The sequence below is a fragment of the Somniosus microcephalus genome, unplaced genomic scaffold, assembly GCF_052327205.1.
Source record: "Somniosus microcephalus isolate GS21.2 unplaced genomic scaffold, FLI_Smic_1.0 scaffold33, whole genome shotgun sequence".
Classification (NCBI taxonomy): domain Eukaryota; kingdom Metazoa; phylum Chordata; class Chondrichthyes; order Squaliformes; family Somniosidae; genus Somniosus; species Somniosus microcephalus.
The window spans coordinates 707,185-730,021 of NW_028225220.1; the positions used below are offsets into that span (position 1 = coordinate 707,185).

At 44.5% G+C, this 22,837-nt stretch overlaps 1 protein-coding gene across 1 annotated transcript in view; it reads left to right on the forward strand.

Annotated features, from left to right (window-relative positions):
• The first annotated feature begins 851 nt into the window (after positions 1 to 851).
• The window catches only part of LOC147083873 (scavenger receptor cysteine-rich domain-containing protein DMBT1-like), a 43,429-nt gene continuing 21,443 nt past the window's right edge, over positions 852 to 22,837 (forward strand). Inside the window, exons 1-7 of the mRNA XM_085980081.1 lie at positions 852 to 897; positions 8,145 to 8,177; positions 8,965 to 9,279; positions 15,892 to 16,206; positions 18,678 to 18,992; positions 20,157 to 20,471; positions 22,062 to 22,376. Of these exons, the coding sequence (XP_085836207.1) occupies positions 852 to 897; positions 8,145 to 8,177; positions 8,965 to 9,279; positions 15,892 to 16,206; positions 18,678 to 18,992; positions 20,157 to 20,471; positions 22,062 to 22,376 (1,654 nt within the window). The remainder of the gene's footprint in view (positions 898 to 8,144; positions 8,178 to 8,964; positions 9,280 to 15,891; positions 16,207 to 18,677; positions 18,993 to 20,156; positions 20,472 to 22,061; positions 22,377 to 22,837) is intronic.

Genomic DNA, 22,837 nt, shown 5'->3' on the forward strand with positions numbered 1-22,837 from the left:
CCTTGCTTTATGCACAAACCAATTGTGTAGTGAGTTTTATTATGTCAGTGAACATTATAGCAGCAGAATTCAGAAAGACATAGACATACCGGTGAAATGGGCAGACGCATAGAACATGCAATTTAACGTGGATAAGTGTGAAATGCTGCACTTTGAGAGGAATAATATGGAGAGACAGTATAATCTAAATGGTACTATTTTGAGGGGTGCAAGAACAGAGGGAACTGACAAATATTTGTAGATGACTGGGGAAGTTGAGAGGGTGGTAAAGAATGCGTATGGGATAGTTGGCTTTGTAAATATGGGTATTGAATATAAAAAACTAGTCAATAATGCTAAAACTTTACAAATCTCTGGTTTTGCCTCAGCTGGAGTATTGGATACAATTCTGCGCACCAGACTTAAGAAAGGAGTTTCGGGTTATAGGCAAACAGCTGGGGATGTGGAACTAAATTGAACAGCTCTTTCTAAGAGCCGGCACAAGCAGAACGGGCCGAATGGCCTCCTTCTGTTCTGTATGATTCTGTGATCCGGATGCGGGGTCGGTGATTCATTTTGTTTATCAGACTCACGCAGATCAACCGCAGTGGATGGAACCTGGGCTCTTTGCATCCATTAATGAGCAGGTTCCTTCTCATTGGTGTATTTTACCAGGCTGCAATTCACGGTTAACACATTTCAAAATCTATTGGTTATTTTGAAAGAAACATTGGTTTCTGTACAAACAGTAATCCACGAATTAAGTTCCAGCTCAGTCGGGGTGTCGGAAGGTGCTGGAGGGCCCGCTCGGTAACTGGGAAGAACATTCGGTTAATGTTCATGTCCTGTCGCTGTAACCGGCTCCGGGGACGATGCTGCGGTCTTTCCTGACCATCTTTTTACTGCAGCTTCTCAACTGTGAGTCATCGCTGATTATTAATATTATAATCTGCGCCTCATTAATACAATTATTGCTCTTTACTACTGAACATATTGAGGTGATGTGGAAAGCAAATGTTGTTTTCTTGAATTGTAATAACGTCATCTAGAGCTTAATGGGATATCGGGGCTGGTTTCTCAATCGCCTTCACATGCTGCTCCTGTACAGACAGAGCAGACTGGAGTTCAAAATCTAATCGGACGATTTAAACTGAACCTGTTCGAAGTAGAGCGCGTTCACTGATATAAAGGAGTGTATCGGGGTCTGGGTCCATTTACAGAAAACTGGTATATTTTATTCAAGTTTGCAATTGATTGGGATCGTATGAGGTGAATATTGAAATGGTTTATTTAATTTGTAGAAGTTTCATTTAATACATATTTTGGGCAGTTTGTTTGATTTTAAGTTCCATCAACTTCAAATAGGGAATCAATTCTCCATTTCTGTCGGTGACAATGAGCGGGTTTAGAATACTCTTCAACTGATTAACACCGATTTTAAATTGCCACTCGAGATTTGTGTCAAACTTAGATTTAAAACAGAAATCGGTCACAAATACCGCGGCAGTTTTGTTTTGTTTTGTCCCCTGCGGCTCTTGTACAGACAGAACAGACTGGAGTTGAAATTCTAATCGAATTATTTAAACCGAGCCTGCTAGAAGCAGAGCGCGGTCACTGTTAGAATAGAGTGTATCGGTGTCTGGGGTGTAAGTGAAGTCACTGAGTGTAGAACACCAGTCAAAGCTGCACCTACTGCCGACTGAACCCACACACATTTCTGTGACTGATATTTCTCAGCAGAAATGCTGTCTGACCCCAGTGTTTTGCCGAGACTGGAACTAACACACAGTTTGTCCAGCGTTAGAGTGTTGTACCAGGTCTATAATATTGTATAATAAAATATTAACTAGCGGTGCAATCAATATTGTTTCAATTAGCATTAATTCTTAGTATTTTTTAGTACTTTATCCCAAAAGAAGATGTCACTGAAACTTCTTGAATCTCTGGGGAGTTTGCTGTGAGTGTTGTTGTTTAGTTTATCTATGTATACGCTTTTTATTACCACGATAATATAATTATTGGTCTTTACTACGGAAGACATTGAGGTGATGTGGAATTTTAAGGTTGTTTCCTTGAATTTTAATAGTGTCCTGTAGAGTTTAATGAGATATCGGACTGATTTCGCATTCGCCTTCCACCTGTGCCTTTTGTACAGACAGAGCGGACTAGAGTGGAAAATATAATCGGATTATTTAAGCTGAGCCTGTTAGATGTAGAGCGCATTCACTGATAGAATAGAGTGTATCGGAGTCTGGGGTGTAAGTGAAATCTCTGAGTGTAGAACACCAGTCAAAGCTGCACCTACTGCCGACTGAACTCACACACACATTTCTGTGACAGATATTTCTCAGTAGAAGTGCTGTCTGACCCCCGTGTGATAGAGTGAACTGAAATATTTTAAAAAGTTTTTCAGTATTAGAATGTTGGATGAGTTTATAAATATTTTCTAATAAAATATTAACTAGTGGTGGAACCAATATTGTAAAAATTTACGTTAATCATTAGTACAATTATAATTAAATACACTCTCCAACTATTGATGTTAATATAATTTCCTAAATGTTTGGAGAATTTTCTGTGTGTGTTGTCGCTTAGTTAGTGATTACCTTCTAAGTTTTGAACTTTTAATATTAAATTATTGTTCCAGATCGAACAATTACCTGTACAGAGTCATGTAATAATTAAGCTTTCTCAGTCTGTGTCCACGTGCCCCATACTTTTCACACAGAGTCATGTAGAATTTAATGAGCTATTGAGATTGTTTCTAAATCTCCTTCCACATTCTCCATACTTTTTATAAAGTGTCATGTAGGGTTTATTCATATTTCGGGACTTGTTCCTCAGTCTCCTTCCACTTGCTCGATATTTTTTGCTGAGGTTTTTGGTCGGTGACTCCATTCAGTTTCTCTCTGTTTCCAGCGTGTGTTTGGTTATATTTATTAACCTCTATCAATAACAAATGCTGGTTTACTGACAGGGAAACGTTATCGTACTGCTATCAGACACTTTGTGAGTTTAAAGAGATAGACTTCTGTGGTTAAATTTATTTTATTTTAAAAAACCTATTGAATACTAAAATCCTGTTTTGTAGATAATTTAAAGAACATTTTCTGCAAATCATAGAACGGAGAAAAAGCATGAAATGTCTATCACTCCCTGAATCATTGTCTCAAGTCGCCTGCTGATCAAATTCAATTTGAAGAAAACGGGCATCTTCTCTTCAAATTTGTCATTCATTGGGATCGCATGAAGTGAATATTGAAATGCTTTACGCCTTTTGAAGAATTCTCTTTTAAAACATATTTTGGGTTGGTTGTTTCATTTTAAATTGCATCAACTACAAATAGGGAAACTTTACCCATTTCTGTCGATGTCATTCTATTCAGATATAAGAATATTTTACATCCGAATAGCAATTATTTTAAATTCCCAGGTGAGCCTTGAGTGAAATTTAGTTTTAAAACCGAAATCTAAGTCACTACCGCAGCAGTTTGTTTTATTTTGTCCCCTGCAGCTCCTGAACAGACAGAGCAGACTGGAGTTGAAATTCTAATCCAATTATTTAAACCGAGCCTGCTAGAAGCAGTGCGCACTCACTGTTAGAATAGAGTGTGTCGGAGTCTGGGGTGTAAGTGAACTCACTGAGTGTGTTAAGATAAATACTACTTAGACGTGGAACCAATATTGTTCAATTTGCATTCATTATCAGTACAATCATTGTTAAGGTTACTCTCCAAACAAATATGTTCCTGAAATTTCCACACTGTCCGGGAGTGTGCGTATTGTTGTTTAGTCAGTGATGACCTTCAAAATTATGAACTTTTTATCTGAAATTAATCCTTCTATTTCATACATTTATATTAACAGTGTCACGTAATAATTAACGTACCTCAGTCTCCTTCCACATACCCATGTTTTTTATACAATATCAGGTAGTGTTTAATAAGATATCCCGACTGGTTTCTCAATCTCCTTCCAACTGCTCGATAATCTTTGCTGAGTTTGTCGGTCGATGACTTCATTCAGTTTCTCTCAGTTTCCAGTGTGTGTTTGGTTATATTCATTAATCTCGATCATTAACAAAGCCTGGTTTACTGACAGGGTAACATTATCGCACTGTTATCAGATGCATTGTACATTTAACGAAATATGTTACCGTGATTTATTTGATGTTATAAAACTGATTGGAAACTAAAATCCTGTTTTATAGATAGCTTAAAGAACATTTTCTGCAAATTATAGAACGGAGAAAAATCATGAAATGTATCCCACTCCCTGAATCATTTTCACAAATCGCGTGTTGATGAAAATCAATTTACAGATAATGGGCATATTTCATTCAAATATGTCATTCATTGGGATCGTATGAAATGAAGTGAAGTGAAGTGAATATTGAAATGTTTTTGTTAATTTGTAGAATTTTAATTTAATACATATTTGGGTTGTTTGTTTGATTTTAAAATTCCATCAACTTCAAATTGGAAACAATTGTTCAATTCTGTCGGTGACAGTAAATATGTGTATTATATATTGCATCTGATCAAAACTTACTTTAATTTTCAGAGGATCTTTGTGTCAAATTTAGATTTTAAACCGAAATCGAGCACAAACTCCGCACCAGTTATTGTTATTTTGTTCCCTGCGGCTCTCGTACAGACAGAGCAGACTGGAGATGATATTCCAGTCGGTGTTTCAAACAGAGCCTGTTGGAAGTAGAGCGCGGTCACTGTTAGAATAGAGTGTATCGGAGTCTGGGGTGTAAGTGAACTCACTGAGTGTAGAACCAGTCAAAGCTGCACCTACTGCCGAATGAACCCACATAGAGATTTCGGTCCCAGATATTTCTCAGTGAAGCGCTGTCTGACACCATGTGATGCAGAGAATTGACCTATTTTTAAAAATGTGTTCAGCGTTGGAGCATTTGACAAGGACTATAAATATTGTAAAAGTTAAATATTAACTAGAGGTGGAACCAATATTGCCTCAATTAGTAATCATTATTTATGGAGTTGTTATCAAGTACACTCATCATAACTGATGGTATTGAAAGATCCTAAATCACACCGGGTTTTGCTGTATGCTATTTTTGTTTAATTTGTGAGGATCGTCAAAACTATGAGCTTTTTATGTTAAATTAAGCTTTCTATTTCATACATTTATACGAACAGTGTCATGTAACAATTAATGTTTCTCAGTCTCTTTCCACATGGCCCATACTTTTTCTACAGAATCATGTAGTGTTTAATGAGATAACGGGACATGTTTCTCAATCTCTTGCCACATGTCCCATACTTTATATACATTGTCATGTCGTGTTTCTTAATATCCTACCAATTACTCCATAGTTTTAGATAGCATTTAGTGAGATAGCGGGACATGTTTCTCAATCTCCTTCCACATGTCCCATGCTCTGGTAGTTTTGTGTAACAAATCCTGATTTTGTTTGTATATTTAACTTCGGCAGATAGCGATCAGAGCACTTTTTCCTGTTCTTGTCAATATTCGATGCGTGTTTGCTGATTTTCTAACCATTGTAACGTTTATCCAAGCACTAGTTAAGGGCTATGGAGATATTTTGTTTGAAATTACTCTTTGCGCTGTTAACGCGCAGAGTCTGGATTGTTTGGTGTGAGCTCCCTCTGGTGTTTTACTGGAGGTTTTAACCTACAATTAAAGATTTTCTATTCATTTGCTTCTTAAACATAACAGGAACTCATTTAATTGTGAAAGCTGTTCAAGTCGGACTTGAAATCATTTAATATAAAATAATTATTTGGATTCTTGACAGACCTGATAGTCTGACATGAGAACAATTTTCTTATAAACACTCTCTAGTGACTCTATTTTGTAATCTCAAAATGACCAATTCTAACAGAAGCGTTGAGTTTTTAACGTTTTTGAGTAAATACTGAAAGAATTTTCCCACTAGTCTGTCAATGGTTAACAATAAAGATGAATTTGCAGGACAGCAGAGTGTTGGGAAGGACTGCAGAGGCTCTCCTGGAGTGGAAGTTTGTAACGCTCTGTCAACATTACAGAGCCCGGGCCAAAACGAGACCAGAGAGATTCTGTTTGGAAACTGCTCTCATTCAAGTATTCTTGACAAACGCAGCTGATGACAGGAATGGTGTCACGTTGTCTGTAATATATAGCCGGGAGAATAGAAAGAGACCTGGAGATCTGTGGGACACAATACCATCAGGGGGGTTGGAAGCAGGTCAACAAACTGGCTGCATTTCAAAAAGCAGCAAAGCTTAAGCAGTGAATGAGAGGACCATCAACCGAACATCATTAACAGGTAAAATGATGGACCAATCGGCGAGGACAGTTTACAAGAGAATTCGCTCAGCAGGAACTTAATGAGGAACACCCAGCACGGATATAGGAGGTGGGAACCCGCCTGACAAACGGCTCATTTTGTTTTGTTTGGTGAACTTAGAAATAAAATGAGTAGCAGAAACTTCCAGTTACAACTTTATTGAAACTTTGAAATTTCCACGTGGAAAACATTGGTTTAAAATAAAAGAGATGAAATGCATCACACAATAAGATTATCTGTAACATAATTTCAATCATATTTATGTTCCATCATGAACTTTGCATGGGAATCCTTTACCTCGCTACCTAATATCACTGTGAGAGAGCCCTCAAATTCGGCTGCCCTCAAAAGTTGTCACCATCCTCTGGCTGCTTCACGACAATATGCCATCCGTGTTCCAGACCAATGGATCCACCACAAACCCAATTCACGTATGGACCGTGGTCAAGCAAGGTTGTGTTATCGCAGCAACGCTCTTCTCAATCTTCCTTGCTGCAATGCTCCATCTCATCCTCAGTAAGCTCCTCGCTGGAGTGGAGCTAATCTACAGAACAAACAAGAACTGTTCAACCTCCATCACCTCAAGTCCAGGTCCAAGGTCGTCCCATCCTCTCTCATCAAATTACATTAAGCAGACAATGCTTGCTTCTGCACACACTCTGAGGTCGAACTCCAAACCATCGTCAACACCTTCACTGAAGCGTACGTGAGCATGGGCCTTACCCTAAACATCCGTAAGGCAAAGGTCCTCTATCAACCTGCACCCGCCACACAATACTGCTCCCCGATTATCAAAATCCATGACGACACCTTGGACAACACGGGCCACTTTCCGTACCTCGGGAGCCTACTGTCAACAAGGGCAGACATCGATGACAAAGTCCAACACCGCCAGTGCAGCCTTCGGTCGCCTGAGGAAGTGAGTGTTTGAAGACCAGGACCTCAAACCCAGCACCAATCTCACAGTCAAAAGAGCAGTAGTGATACCCGCCCTCCTGTATGCTTCAGAGGCATGGGCCTTCACACAAACGCACACTGACCCCTGGGCGCACTCTCTCCTTGTGGTGACGGTGCTCGGGCCCCATTTATTACCAGTGTGTCGGTGCCCAGAGATGGCGGTGGTGATGGACCTGCTTCTCCCACCTAAAAGCACTGGAGAATTACCACGAATGCTGCCTCCGCAACATCCTGCAAATCCATTGGCAGGATAAAGGCACCAACGTCAGTATTCTCGCTCAGGCCATCATGTCCAGCATCGAAACTTTGTCCACGCTCTATCAGATCCGATCGACGAGCCAGGACATCCGCATGCCCAATACGAGACTCCCAAAGCAAGCGCTCTACTCGGAGCTCCAACACGGCAAGAGAACCCCAGGTGGGCAGAGGAAACACTTCAAGGACACCCGCAAAGTCTCCTTGAATAAGTGCAACAACCCCACCGACACCTGGGAATCCCTGGCCCAAGACCGCACAACGTTGAGGAGAAGCATTCGGGAGGAGCAGGTCCATCACCACCGCCATCTCTGGGCACCGACACACTGGTAATAAATGGGGCCCGAGCACCGTCACCACAAGGAGAGAGTGCGCCCAGGGATCAGTGTGTGTTTGTGTGAAAATCATTCTCGATAAACTGTAGGCACTTTACAAATGTCAGGTTGCTGCATAGATTGTATTTGCGGTTTTATAAGGAATGAAGAACAGATGAAATCACAGACCCCGGTATCAGTTCTTTCGCAAATTGATGGGAAATTTTACCGCACAGTTCTTTGTATTTGTGACTTTTTTTTCTGACAGTTTTATCCATTTCTTGCCCAAGCGAACTCTAATTCTCAATGTCTCATTTCAGGCAGACCCGGGAACAGTCAAGCTCACCCGTCAGGTAATCGCCTTTTATTTTCACGTTATCTGGTATCTCTCTGCTCTGATCCATCCCATTGAATATTAAGGCTGGGTGACAATCTCAGGGCCTTTTTGATCACCGATTAACCCGCTCCTCGTGTGTTCCTCGGACAACAAGAGTGTTTCCCGGGGACTGTTACTAAAGATCTTTAATTCCAGCTGAGAGGCGGCTGCTGCCTTCATGCAGAGGGACAATAAACGGGGTCCCTGAAGGGCAGAGTGTGAAGGACCGGCTCCACTGACACTGCTGCCGGTCCCACAGCAGCTCTCACTTTCCACCTCACCAATCAGTGCTGACATTAGGATCACATGACCATCCAGCCCCGCCTCTTCCTCTATTGTCTCCGGGGATTGGGGGGAATTTCTTCCAATCCTGACTGGGGCTGTGCTCTCACTACGTTCGGCCAATCGGTGCTGACCATGATGGACAGCTGACCATTGTAGCCACGCCCATCCTCCGACCTCTGGAGGCTGGAATATATTCTGAGCCAATCGCCACCCGGCCCCGTGGGAGCCGCTCTGGCGCTGGGAACTTCCCGCTGACTCCCGGTTCCCTGCTCGTTCACACCGTTTATTAATATTTCCCTCTCCCTTTTGCCATGTTTAATATTTACTCCGGGTTTTATTCGGGGTCTGGGCACAGTCTGATGTTCCCATTGATTCCTCACATGGTCCTTCTGGCCTGGGGAATGGGGGCGGTCCGTGCGCTGGTAGACTGCGGGTTTAATGCACTCTAACCGCTTGATGTTATTTCTGATATTTTACAGAGACGGTGAAGCTGAGACTGGTGAATGGGGGCAGTCCGTGCGCTGGGAGACTGGAGATTCACTACAGGGGACAGTGGGGGACTGTGGACCATGATCTCTGGGACCTGCCGGACGCCGCTGTTGTGTGCCGGGAGCTGGGCTGCGGGGCCGCGCTGTCAGCACCGGGCGGGGCTCACTTTGGGGAAGGGTCCGGACCCATTGTGACGTATGATGTTCAGTGCGGCGGGACCGAGGCCGCTCTGCGGGAGTGTGATTCAGATCAATGGGGTCACTCTTCACTGTCACACTCCTATGATGCCGGCGTCATCTGTGCAGGTAAACATCTTTCTTCTGTCTCTCATCTCCCGCCGCCTCTGATTGTTTCCGGAATAAAGCGGAAGTAAAATTATCAGCGGGTGTCCGTCCCCGGAAAGCGAGAGATTATAATTCCAGTATTCCCCGGTTATTTTTAATGTTATATTATTAATATTAGGATTAATGTTTGTGTTATTATAATATTACTGTTATTTTATACGATAAACACCCCCCCCCCCCCACCGGGAGCAGTAAATAGCTGACACTGGGCCCATTTACAATGCAGACAGAACAAGTTTCCATTGAGATTTGCCCCAAAGCCGCAGTGAATGAGCTGACCCGCTGGAAATGTCACAATCTCAATCCAACTCTCCATTCTCAACCCAACAGCCGCTACCGGGCATGCGCCGTGAGCCCGGCTCTGCGCCTGCGCTCATCGCTTGTTGTGAGATCTGATATTTTCCACAGACTGTGAATCTGAGACTGGGGAGGGAGGTTTCTCAGCCTCGGGGAGCCTGGGCAATGGGTCCGCGGTTACTGTGGGCAGCACGGGAGGAAATACACAGTAAGATCCCACAGCTGCCTGTATATTCCCATTTATTTCGAGTTTTGAACGAGACGAAAAATAGGATATAATCTCAGAGAAATGACTCCAATAGGGAATTCAGGAGCAACAAATTTACCCAGAGAGTGGTTCATTTGTGACCCGCTTATATTTATGGCTCCAAGTTTTGCTCACCCCACAAGTGGAAACCTTCTCTATTCTACCCTATCAAATGCTGTCATATTCTTAAATATCACTACTAATTCAGCCCCTCAGCCGTCTTTTTTCTAGCTTGTTCAGTCTTTCCTGATAGGTATTGCCTCTCAGTTCCAGAATCACCGTTGTAAATCTTTATTTTCTCAGTGCCTCTTTATCCGTTTTATAAATTGGAAATCCGAACTGTGCACAGGATCGGACAAAGTCAACATACATTTCCAAAGGGTAAATCATGCTTGACTAATCTACTGGAATTTTTGGAGGATGTAACTGATAAAATAGATAAGGGAGAACCAGTGGATGTGGTGTATTTGGACTTTCAGAAGGCTTTCGATAAGGTCCCGCATAAGAGATTAGTGTGTAAAGTTAAGGTACATGGGATTGGGGGCAAGGTACTGACTTGGATAGAGAACTGGTTGGCAGACAGAAAGCAAAGAGTTGGAATAAACAGGTCTTTTTCAAAGTGGCAGGCAGTGACTAGTGGGGTACCACAGGGATCGGTCCTTGGACCCCAGCTATTCACAATATATATTAATGATCGAGACAAGGGAACTAGATGTAATATCTCCAAATTTGCAGACGACACAAAGCTGGGTGGGCGTGTGTGCTGTGAGGAGGATGCCGAGAAACTCCAGGATGATTTGGACAGGTTGGGTGATTGGGTAGAAGCATGGAAGATGCAATATAACGTGGATTAATGTGAGGTTATCCATTTTGGTAGCAAAAACAGGAAGGCAGATTATTATCTGAATGGCAATAGATTGGGAGAAGGGGAAGTGCAAAGAGACCTGGGTGTCCTTGTGCACCAGTCGCTGAAGGTGCGCATGCAGGTGCAGCAGGCGGTTAAGAAGGCTAATGCTATGTTGGCCTTCATAGCGAAAGGGTTTGAGTACAGCAATAAGGATGTCTTGCTGCATTTGTACAGGGCCTTGGTGAGAGCACATCTTGAGTATTGGGTGCAGTTTTGGTCGCCTTATCTGAGGAAGGATGTTCTTGCCATGGAAGGAGTTCAGCGAAAATTCACCAGACTGATACTTGGGATGGCAGGAATGACGTATGAGGAGAGATTGGATCGATTGGGCTTGTACTCGCTGGAGTTTAGAAGAATGAGAGGGGATCTCCTCGAAACTTATAAAATTCTAACAGGACTAGACAGACTAGATGCTGGAAGGATGTTCCCGATGGCCGGGGAGTCCAGGACCAGGGGTCACAGTCTAAGGATAAGGGGTAAGCCATTTAGGACAGAAATTAGGAGGAATTTCTTCACCCAGAGAGTGGTGAACCTGTGGAATTTTCTACCACAGAAGGCAGTAGAGGCCAATTCATTAAATATATTCAAGAAGGATTTGGATATATTTCTCAAGGCGAAAGGGATCAAGGGGTATGGGGAGAAAGCAGGGACCGGGTACAGAATTTGGATGATCAGCCATGATCGCATTGAATGGCGGAGCAGGCTCGAGGGGCTCCTATCTTCTATGTTTCTATGTTAATCTAAGTATGGTTCAACCAAGGTTCTATACAAGTCAAACATAACTATTCTCCTTTTCAATTCTGTCCCTCTAGAAACAAACCCCAGGGCTTTGTGTGCTTTTTCTATGGCTTTATTAACTTGCGTCACTACTTTTAATGATTTGTGTATCTGTACCTCTAGATCCCATTGCTACTCTACCCAATTTAGGCACTTACTTTCCAAGAAAAATGACTTATTGTGTTGTTTACTATCCATTCTGCTACTACCCGAACTCATACATCAAATTCCCGGAATTTCACTCTAAAACAAAAGCAAAATACTCCAGCTGCTGGAAATCTGAACTAAAATCCGATAATGCTGGAAGCACTCCGCTGGCCAGGGAGCATCTGTGGAAAGATAGAGTTAACGTTTCAGGTCGATGACATTTCATCATTACGAAAGCAAGAGGGAATATTCGGGGGCAGCTGCTGTTATTGGGGGAACAATCCCTGTACAGAGATGGTAGCCATTATCAAATGGAGTGGTCTGGGTCCCGCTTATCAAAGGGAACGGTCTGTGACCCGGTTATCAAAGGGAGCGTGTAGAGGTTCTGGGTCGTTGCCAATTAACCCTTTCACTCTCAAGTTCCAAAAGATTCGACTTGACCCGTATTGGTGACAGTTATTATATTTTGTTCAGTTTAAGTGAGATTTGATACATTACAGCATCTGAGCGGTAGTGAAACAAGGTGCAATCAAGATTTATATTTCCCGTTATGCCCTGGGTAGAAGACGCGATATCCGGGGTTCAACTCCAATCGGCCCTGGCCTCGAGGCTCGCCCGGCCGCCTGGTGTGACGCGTGTGGGTCCTCCAACAACCCGAATCCCTCCTCGGCTGGTCTGGAGGATGTTCCCAAGCTCTTTGCTGACTGTCTCTACAATCTATGTGTTTGAGAAACTCCCTTCTTATACTTCATCCCAGCAAAGCCTCTGGTGAGCAGTTAACCCAATCACTGACTTACACCTGAAAGCCCCTGTGCAATTACAGTGATGCCCCGAACCTAATGATCCCGCCTGCCCCCGTCAGGCCCTCATCCCGTAACACCCTGACATCATCTGTTTTTGACCATCAAGACTCCTATCTGGGGTAGTTCTGGCAACACAAACGGAACATGTCTCCATAGGCTGAGATGTGGTGTCCTTGCTGTTTGACTATGTTTTTAATTCACTGCAGATATCAGAACATTCCACAAAGTGGCAGCCACACAGGACCTTGCTAGTTCTGTTCCCACAGATACGCTGTCTGTTCTTATTATTCTGTTTGCTGAGAGGCACTTTTAAAAAGTTAATCAAGGGAGGCCCAGCGCCTCGGTTTATTCCATTTTAAAATCTAAACAGGTCTACCCATGGCATATTACATCAGGGTTTCCAAGTATGGTTATAATCAGGGTTTACAAGTATGGTTATAAATGAAGCAATACACAATGAAATCTTTAAACTAGAATGCATAATATAATCATTGATTTAGTTCATTTCAGTAAGAGAAAATAAAAATGCGGATTTCCCAGGATTATCACAATCTGTCTGGGACCCGGTTATCAAAGGGAGCGGTCTGGGTCCCGGTTATGAAAGGGAGCGGTCTGGGTCCGGTTATCAAAGGGAGTGGTCTGGGTCCGGTTATGAAAGGGAGTGGTCTGGGTCCGGTTATCAAAGGGAGCGGTCTGGGTCCCGGTTATCACAGGGAGTGGTCTGGGTCCGGTTATCAAATGGAGCGGTCTGGGTCCAGGTTCTCAAAGGGAGCGGTCTGGGTCCGGTTATCAAAGGGAGTGGCCTGGGTCCGGTTATGAAAGGGAGCGGTCTGGGTCCGGTTATGAAAGGGAGCGGTCTGGGTCTGGTTATCAAAGGGAGTGGTCTGGGTCCAGTTATGAAAGGGAGTGGTCTGGGTCCGGTTATGAATGGGAGCGATCTGGGTCCGGTTATGAAAGGGAGTGGTCTGGGTCCGGTTATGAAAGGGAGCGGGCTGGATCTGGTTATCAAAGGGAGCGGTCTGGGTCCGGTTATGAAAGGGAGTGGCCTGGGTCCCGGTTATCAAAGGGAGCGGTCTGGATTCGGTTATGAAAGGGAGCGGTCTGGGTCCGGTTATGAAAGGGAGCGGTCTGGGTCCGGTTATGAAAGGGAGTGGTCTGGGTCCGGTTATCAAAGGGATCGGTCTGGGTCCCGGTTATCAAAGGGAACGTCCTGGATCCGGTCGTATAAGTGTTGGTCGGAGTTAAGAGATCCTGTTTACTGAGAGTTGTGGTGACTATTGATTTGCGTTCCCCGAAATTAATCCGGGTAATTCGGGGTATGTGCTGAACGGTTACTCGCTGTTAGTGGCGGAGGTCGATGAGGGAGGATTGGGATCACTGCGGCTCCCTTCACATCGACACTCTCTGTCTCAGTTAAACAGGAGCGAGTGGGGAAGAGAGAGAACATGGCTGGAAATCTGCACTCCGGCCCGTGTTTCTCATCAATCATGGTCACTATAGTCGTCGTCTTCTGAGGAGATTTGCTGAACTGTTTGATTAAATGAATAAGTGGTTATGGGAATTTCACTGTAAAACTTTGAATCTGATGTTAGAGATCGGCCCCTATATGGCGATTTAATGTTATTAATTGAGCTTGCATCTACTGCTTTTTGTGGGAAGGAGTTCCACACTTTTACCAACCTTAATGTGAAGAATTGTTCCTGAACTCTATTGAATGGCCTGGCTCTGATTTAAAGGTTCTGTCCCCTGGTCCCAGACTCCCCGCCAGTGGAAGAAGTTTCTCTCTATCAGTCCTACCAGTTCCTTTCAAAATTCTATAAACACAATTTAAATTTCCCCTTAACCTTCTAAACTTCAGTTAATACAAGCCTCGTTCATGTCATCCATCCTCATAATTTAACGCTTGGAGCACTGGCAGTGTTCTGGTGAATTTGCGCTGCACTCCTTCCAAGGCCAATATCTTCGTTCTGTGGTGCGGTGCCCAGAACTGTACCCAGCTCTCCAGATGTGGTCTAACCAGGGCGCTGTATAGCTGTAGGAAAACCTCCTCCCGTTTAAATTTTAGCCCTCTAGATATAAAGGCTAACATTCCATTAGCATGTTATATTATGTTTTTGTAACTGACCACTGCAGTTTATTGATCTGTGTACATGTACCCCTCAATTTCTTTGGGCCTTCAATGTTTCTACCTTTTCACCATTTAGAAATTCACGGCTCTATCTGTTTTTGATCGAGCGTAGCTCTTGGCCTTGATCCTCTGATGTCCAATCAGCGAACAACAGCAATCAGCAAACAAACCGAATGCTCAACTATGTAAGCAAAAGAGTGCAGGGCAAATCAGGGTGTCTGGATTTCACCGAACAGAGCTCCATCCAGTCACGCCTTGTGCTGTGTGTATACATCCGGTCACGAGGCACAAGAGCTCAGAGTTAAACTAGACAGTGCTCTGACCAGGCCTCGCCTTGTGCACCGTGTATAGTTCCGGTAACCAGGTACACAGGGACAATTAAACCCTGGAAGTGGTGTAGAGCCAAAACTGGAGTCAGATCTCTACAAACCGCTGTGCTGAATAATGGGCCTTGTAGCAGGAAGTGAGCTACTGGAGGCAGTAAATGGGGCGAAATGGTGAATCTGAGAAAAAAAAACTTTAATTTCAACATGTCAATACAACAAGGTGTGAAATACTGAAGGGAGAGAAAGACAGACTTAGGACTGGTGTCCGGATACTCTTCTCACAGAGAGCGATGGAGGACTGGTCTGGAATCTGGTGCAGATTGATTGAGGAAAATCGAATCATGGAAAAGGCATTTGCGAAAAGCCGTCTTTCGGGTCATTCTGGGTTAATGAGCTGTACCGGCTCCAACCGTCATCATCAAACGGATGCATCGTGTGTTGTGTAAAGGCAGGGTGTTCCTGGAGGGAGACGGGGTGGTCGGGAAATTCTCCCCTCGGCGTCCTGCAGTTACAGGGGGAAAGCGAGGGCGCCCTCTGCCGGCCCATCTCGGCCTCTGCTTTCTGGAGGAGAACATGGATGCGGCCGGCAGCGGAGCGAACCCGAAGTGGGTGCAGGGAGGACAGAGATTGCTTGACTTCGATTTACTCTTCTCTCTCTATCGATACTTTGCTGCGTTCTCTCTGCTGATACAGTGCGTGTTTGTAACATCAGAGTGACGGCCACTGGGTAAGGTACCAACAAATAAAGCGATATTATAAAAAGCCAGACAGTCACATTATAACGACTAGCGTTAGAGGAAAAAAAGCATCATCGGTATTGGACCAGAATGGAACCAATCTGAGAACCAATAGTGTCAGATCTGTCATTAATCAGATGTGTATTCATTTGTAAATATTTTATTGTGAATATCGTGAGTGTTGTGATTATTATGATTATTCAGATCACAGATTTCCTAGACTAGTATCCGGAGACTCCCCATGCTCGGGCAGACTGGAGGTCCAGCACGGTGAAACCTGGGGAACAGTGTGCGACCTTCGCTGGGATTTGAATGACGCCAATGTGGCCTGTGCTCAGCTTCAGTGTGGAGTCGCGGTGTCCGTGCCAAGAGGGGCTTATTTTGGAGAGGGCACAGGACTTCTACGGAGTGATGTCTTTGAATGTACAGGCAGCGAGACAAGTCTGGTTGGCTGCCCTCTTTCTCCAGTAAATCACCACCAGTGCACCCACAGGAACGATGCCAGTGTGATCTGTTCCGGTGAGTACAGACTTACTGTACAACAGACAACTTCCTCCTTAATGATGGGAAAACTGAGGAAGGTGACATTCCTGTGTTTCTCTCTCTAACAATATCACATATAAACTAGTCCTTACAGTTTCCTATTATTGTTATAGGTCTGGCCGAACACGTCAAAATACCCGCAATAATTTGTCAATAGAAAGTTTCTAAACTTAAAGATTTGTTCTGAAGTAAGCAGATTTGTTGCTAGTTTATTTACCGCCTGCTCTGAACGTATTTTTCTCTTAGACAGTTGATGTCACAATCGGTGTCTAACAACTCGCTAGTCGCGCACTGTCTCATTAACTTGTGCACACCTCATAGACCATCACGGTAGGTTCATTAATAGGACACCGCCTCATTCACTACGGGTTATCATCATTAATCACACGCTGACATCATTGACGGAGAACATCGTTCAATGTACTTTGACCCATTAACAAATTACAGACTTTATTAACCACAGTTTCACGAAAGTAACAACTCAGAAACCTTGCTAAAAATAAGCTGACTTGATGAACTGTGCATTGACGTCATTGGTTTGGTTCCTTTTTGTTAACCATCCCATGATTCTGACTTGATTTGTCGTGCACTGATGTTACGGGCGGTCGATTGGCCTCGTTGCCCAAACACGGACTTTCTGGTCCCTTCACTGCGCTCCTTACCCATCCGCTGACGTCATTAAACCGGCACTGTCCTAAACCCCGGGCACCATTTCCATTGCTGATGCTCCTGTGTGATGGTGCCTGCACTGCGGTCATTAGCCCGACATTCACTTGATTAACAGCGCAATGATGTCACCAGCCGTGCACCGTCAACTTTACCGGTACACTGACTTAGGGGACCCGCACTGAACTTCTCAGTGGTGCAGTCACTTTAATTAACATCAATCGTATTAACAAGACACTGATCACTTATCTCATTAACTGTTGACTGACCTAGATAATTGACCATTGTCCCCAAAAGTCGGACATTGACTTCATAAACGCGCATTGACCTAATTAGATACTTTGATGTGAACACCAGGCCCCATTAATTGTACCACATGGCAATAGCATTTCGACCCACCCTGTCCAGAGTCACACTTACTGAACAGCAGGGTATCAGGGGGCGGCTGTACTCCCGCACTGGTCAGTACAATCAGGCCAGAGGGAGAAGATTGGGCAGTTATATTATGGAATCAATTCTCTTTACTCCCCACAGCTGATATGATGGGAAACAAATCCATATGATCATAAATAGGTGATTCCCTACCTCTAGCCTGTTCGGTCATTCTATTAGATCATGACTGATATGTATCTCAACTCTATTTATCTTCCTTTGAGCCACACTCCTTGCTACCCTTAACAAACAAGAATCTATCACAGTGTTGAACATTTCGATTGAACACAGCATGCAAAGGCTTTCCTTTAGGGAGCAGGTGGAGAAATTCCAGATTTCCACTACTCTTTAGGTGAAAAGTTTCTTCCCAATTTCAGTCTTTGACCCAACTGTCGTCAGCTGCTTCATAAGTTGCCTTCCCTCCAACATAACGTCAGAAGTGGTGCTGTTTGCTGATGATTGCAGAGTGTTCAGCTCCATTCGCAATTCCTTAGATAATGAAGCAAGCCATGGCCACTTGCACCAAGACGTGGACATCATCCAGACTTGGGCTGATAGTTCACGAGTAACATTCCTGCCACACAAGGGTCAGGCAATGACCATCTCCAACATGGCAAACTCTGACCACCTCCTCTTGATATTAATTGGCTTTACCATCGCCGATCCCCCACCATCAATATCCTCTGTGTGGCCTTTCACTAGAAACCCTACATGACCAGCCACATAAATGCCGTGTCTAATACAGCAGGTCAGATGCTGGGTATTCTGCAGCGAGTGGCCCACCTTCTGACTCCCCAAAGCCTCTCCACCACCGGCAAGGCTCAGGTCAGGAGTTGATAGAATCCTCTCTAGTTGGGTGCAGCTGCAACAATACTCAAGAATTCCGACACTATCCAGATGAAAGCCGTCCACTTGATTGCCTGCCCATCCACCACCTTAAACATCCAGTCCCTCCATCACTTTAAGCACTGTTGTCATTCTGCTGAATCTGCGCTGCAACACCTCCAAGGCCAATATATCTTTTCTGAAATGCGGTGCCCAAAACTGAGAGCAGTGCCCCAGTTTGTGTCTGACCAAGACTCGGTACAACTGAAACATCACTTCCTCACTTTTATATTCCAAGCCCGTTGAGATAACGGCTAACATTCCATTCGTTTTTCAGGGAGAGCTGTCAACTTTGAGTTATCACACAACTTCTTGGGGTCTTGCATGCGACAAAGAAATAACTATTTGATAAATTACGGAAGTGCGATAGTGGTGGATAAGCTTCCCCCATTTTCTATTTTGCCCCTTATGTATACTAAAGGTGATTTACATTCTATTTGAATCTGTATTTGTTTCCAAAACAGGGAACCATGGACCACGATTGGTCGGTGGGGAGAACAGGTGCTCCGGCCGGGTGGAAGTGCTACACGGAGACCAGTGGGGGACTCTGTGTGATGTTTATTTCGGTTTCGAAGATGCCAGCGTGGTCTGTGAGCACCTTCAGTGCGGGGCAGTCACCGCAACCCCGGGAGCAGCTCACTTTGGGGAGGGAACCGGCCCAGTGTGGAAGGAGAACTACAGGTGCCGGGGGAACGAGTCCCGATTGTGGGATTGTCCGGTTTCATCCTGGGATCAGTTTAGCTGCTCACATGGAAATGACACCAGTGTCATCTGCTCGGGTGAGTCCACTCAGTTTATTGAACTGAAATACACCAACTGTTCTCCTGTCGAGCAGAGTCTCACACCAGTGGCACTATTTCTGTAAGTCACTGATTCACTCGTTTTACTGATCAAGATCACCTTCTTCCTCTGACACTAAGCGAGTCTGAGGTGTGTGTGTCGGTCGATTGGACTGAAGTGTATAAGCAATGAATCAAAGGCTTTCAATCCAGTGCACGTTTAATAAATACATATCTCGTGTTACGGTGTAAATCTTTGTAAATACAGAGCAACACCCAGCGTTCGCCACCAACAGCTATTGAAACGGCAAAAAGCCCCCGTGACCACTGCTATAGCACGGAAACACTGCACCAGTGTTGGGACCGTTATCAATGTTAGCGGTTCAAATATGAATCAACATAGAATTCTCCGCATAGATCAGCTGCATTTTCACAGAACATTCTGTTAATTTCTTGCCAGATAAATAGTGCGAGATGAGTTTTAATATCCATAAACTGCTCTGTCTCTCTGATTATTCACGAACTTTACGCACATCACAGTTATCCCGGTGTCCTGGAACACATTTATCCATCAACCAGCCCCACCTTATAACAGATTATCTGGTCCGTTATCTCATTGCTGTTTGTGGGGACTGACTGAGCGCAAATCAGCTCTCGCGTTTCACACTTAAAACATCGCAACATGTGGACAGGAGGAGGCCCTTCAGCCCCTCCGGCCTGTCCCGCCGCTGTCGCAGTGACAACAAATCAGAAGTACTTCAGTGGCTGTGAAGAGCTTTGGGCCGTCCTGGGAAGCGCTCTATCAATTACACTTCTGTTTGTTTCTCTCCACATTAGCTGAACTGTGAGCAGCCAGAAGCTATTTTGTGCCCGTGCTCCTGCCTTTGATCACAGCTCGTATCAATAGCCGGCCTGGGCCGCCCGCCCCCAGTTAGTTTTTAGCCCCTTTCCCCAGATTAGCCTCCGGAAGCTGCTCGGCATCTCTCTAAAATCAATTCACTGAGAAAAGGAATTGGCGGAGAGGATCTGCCTACAAACCTTGTGGGTAATTATTACAGAAATATAATCATTAAAATTAACAATAACTGTCCGGGTGAGAGTTAGTAAATTATGGAATATTTTGGCTCAGTTTAACCGTTGCTCGCAATGTGTTTCTGTTTGTAGATGAAGGTTGGCCGCCGAGACTGACTAATGGGGGAAGCCGCTGTGACGGCCGAGTGGAGATTTACTACAACGGCAGCTGGGGGAGAGTGCGGGACAACCTCTGGGACCTAAATGATGCCAACGTGGTCTGCAGACAGCTGGGCTGCGGCTCTGCGATAGCCGCTTATAACTCTTCAAAGTACGGAGAGAGTGAAGGGCCCGTGTGGGTGAATGATGTCCAGTGTGAAGGAAACGAGCCTCAGCTCCGGAACTGCAGCTCATTCACATTGAATCCATCTCTCAATGACAGCATCGGCGTAGGGGTCCTGTGTTCAGGTGAACAAATGGTTCAATTTTACAGAACCATCAAAGGGAATAGCTAATCTGCTGAGAAAAGTGGTAAATTGGTCACTTGTTCCTCGGTGTCTCTACACCAGTTATTTAACTCAGGGGATGAGCGAAAAGCGAGAGGACACGGACAGAACTGGAAAAAAACGAGAACTTGCATTTATATAGCGCCTTAAACGAAAGACAACCGTCGTAAGGTGCTTCACAGGAAGAGAGATGAAGGTATTAGAACAGGCGACTAAAAGCCTGGCCATTTGGGTAAGATCAAGAGCTGGTCTTAAACCAGGAGAGGCGGAAGGTTTAGGGAGGGAATTCCTGATCTTGGGACCAAGACGGAGAAATTCACGGCCGCCAATTGTGGAGGGAGGAAGTGAATGATGCACAAGAGGCCACATTTGCAGAAAAGTAGAGTTCCCGAAATGATTAGGGCTGGAGGCGGTTATAGTGATATTTGAACCTGAGGATGGTAATTTAAAACTGGAGTCTTTGCCGGACAGGAAGCCAATGCAGAGCAGTGAGCACAGGGATGATGGTGAGTGTGACTTGGTGCGGGTCAGGATATCAGAAGTTTTCGGGTGAGCTGAAGGTTATGGAGGGTGCAGGATGGGAGGACGGCGTTTCAGCAGCAGATGGGCCGAGGCAGGGACGGAGATGAGTGATGATACAGAGGTGGAAGTCGGCGGTCTTTGTGACGGAGAGCACGTGGGATTGGAAGCTCAGCTCGGCGGTCAAATGCGGCCGAGTTTGCAAATCAGTTCCATTGTGCAGCATAAAAGTGCAGACAGATGTGCTGGAGATTCACTGGTCTAAGTTCCATTATGTTGTGTATAAGTATGGAAGGATGTTTTGGCATGGACTGGTCTTAGTGTTATTACACAGCATGTGAATGTAGACAGACATTCTGGGCCTGAAATGGTGTAAGTTCCATTATGCTGTACGTACGTTGCATTCTGCAGTATGCAGTGTGCAGCGGAAGTGATAAATAAAGCTGTGGATAAGTCTATAAGCTAGTATTACGGGGGGAGGAATCTGGTGAAATTAACATAAGCCTGAAGATAAAAGAAAGAGGAGGTGTGAGTGAATGTCAGACCAAGGTAACCAATACGGGTAAGATTAACGGTTAGGGAACAGATACACTTATAGAACAGAATTATAAATTGATTGTTAAAAATAAAGTGAGTAGCACAATTAATAAAAACAAATTATATTGGCTGTACATCTATGTGCACAGCATTCCAAACCAAACGGGAGAACTGGAGGCAATAAATCGAACGATGGAGAAATGAATAGAATGTTATCCTGAAAGGATTAGGGGAAGTGGGGTGGGAGGAGGTTAGTGTGGAGCATGAATACCGGGTTGGACCCTTTGGGCCGAATGGCCTGACTCTGTGCTGTACATTCTGTATAATTCTATGTAATATGTAAGTGCAGACAGATGTTGCGGGATATAATATCATGTACCTGTCACAGACACATATAAAGCACCATTTTTTTAGCTGGAGGAGCAGCAATGTTTGGATTGAGTGATGAGATAAATGTATATTTGAAGTATAATCCTCCTGTATTGTTCTCTAACAGAACACGTGCAGTTAAGGCTGTCCGGCGGTGCAAGCCCATGTGCTGGGCGAGTGGAGGTTTATTACAATGGGACCTGGGGCTCAGTTTGTGATGATTCCTGGGACCTGGCCGACGCTAACGTGGTTTGCAAACAGCTGCGTTGCGGAAATGCGGTGGATGTGGAACTTCCTGCTGCTTGTGGACAAAGTTCAGGCCCAGTTTGGTTGGATGAACTGCACTGTTCGGGAAACGAATCGTTTCTGTGGGAATGTCCCTCAGCGCCGTGGGGTAAACACGACTGGAGTCATAAAGAAGATGTGAGGGTGGTGTGTTCAGGTAAGGGAGCTTTCTATCTGCTCATTTCTGCAGGGTTATATGCGAGGCTTTACTCGGGAGGTTTTACACAGAATCTACAGCACAGAAACCGGCCATTTGACCCAAATGGTCTGTGCGATATCTTTGCTCCGCACGTGCCTCCTCACTCCGTACTTCATCTAACTCTATCTCCATATCCTTTTGTTCATTCTCCCTCATGTACATATCTAGCTTCAACTAAAAGCATCTACGCTATTCGCCTCAACTACTCTATGTGGTAGCAAGTTCCACATTCTAACCACTCTCTGGGTAAAGAGGTTTCTCCTGAATTCCCTGTTGGACAAGCGGCTATTTTATATACAGGTAACCTTGTTCTGGACTCCCCACAATTGAAAACATCTTCTCTATGTCCACCTACCTATTCCCTTCATAATTTTAAAGACCTCTTTGAGGACACCCTTCAGCCTTCTCTTTTCTAGAGA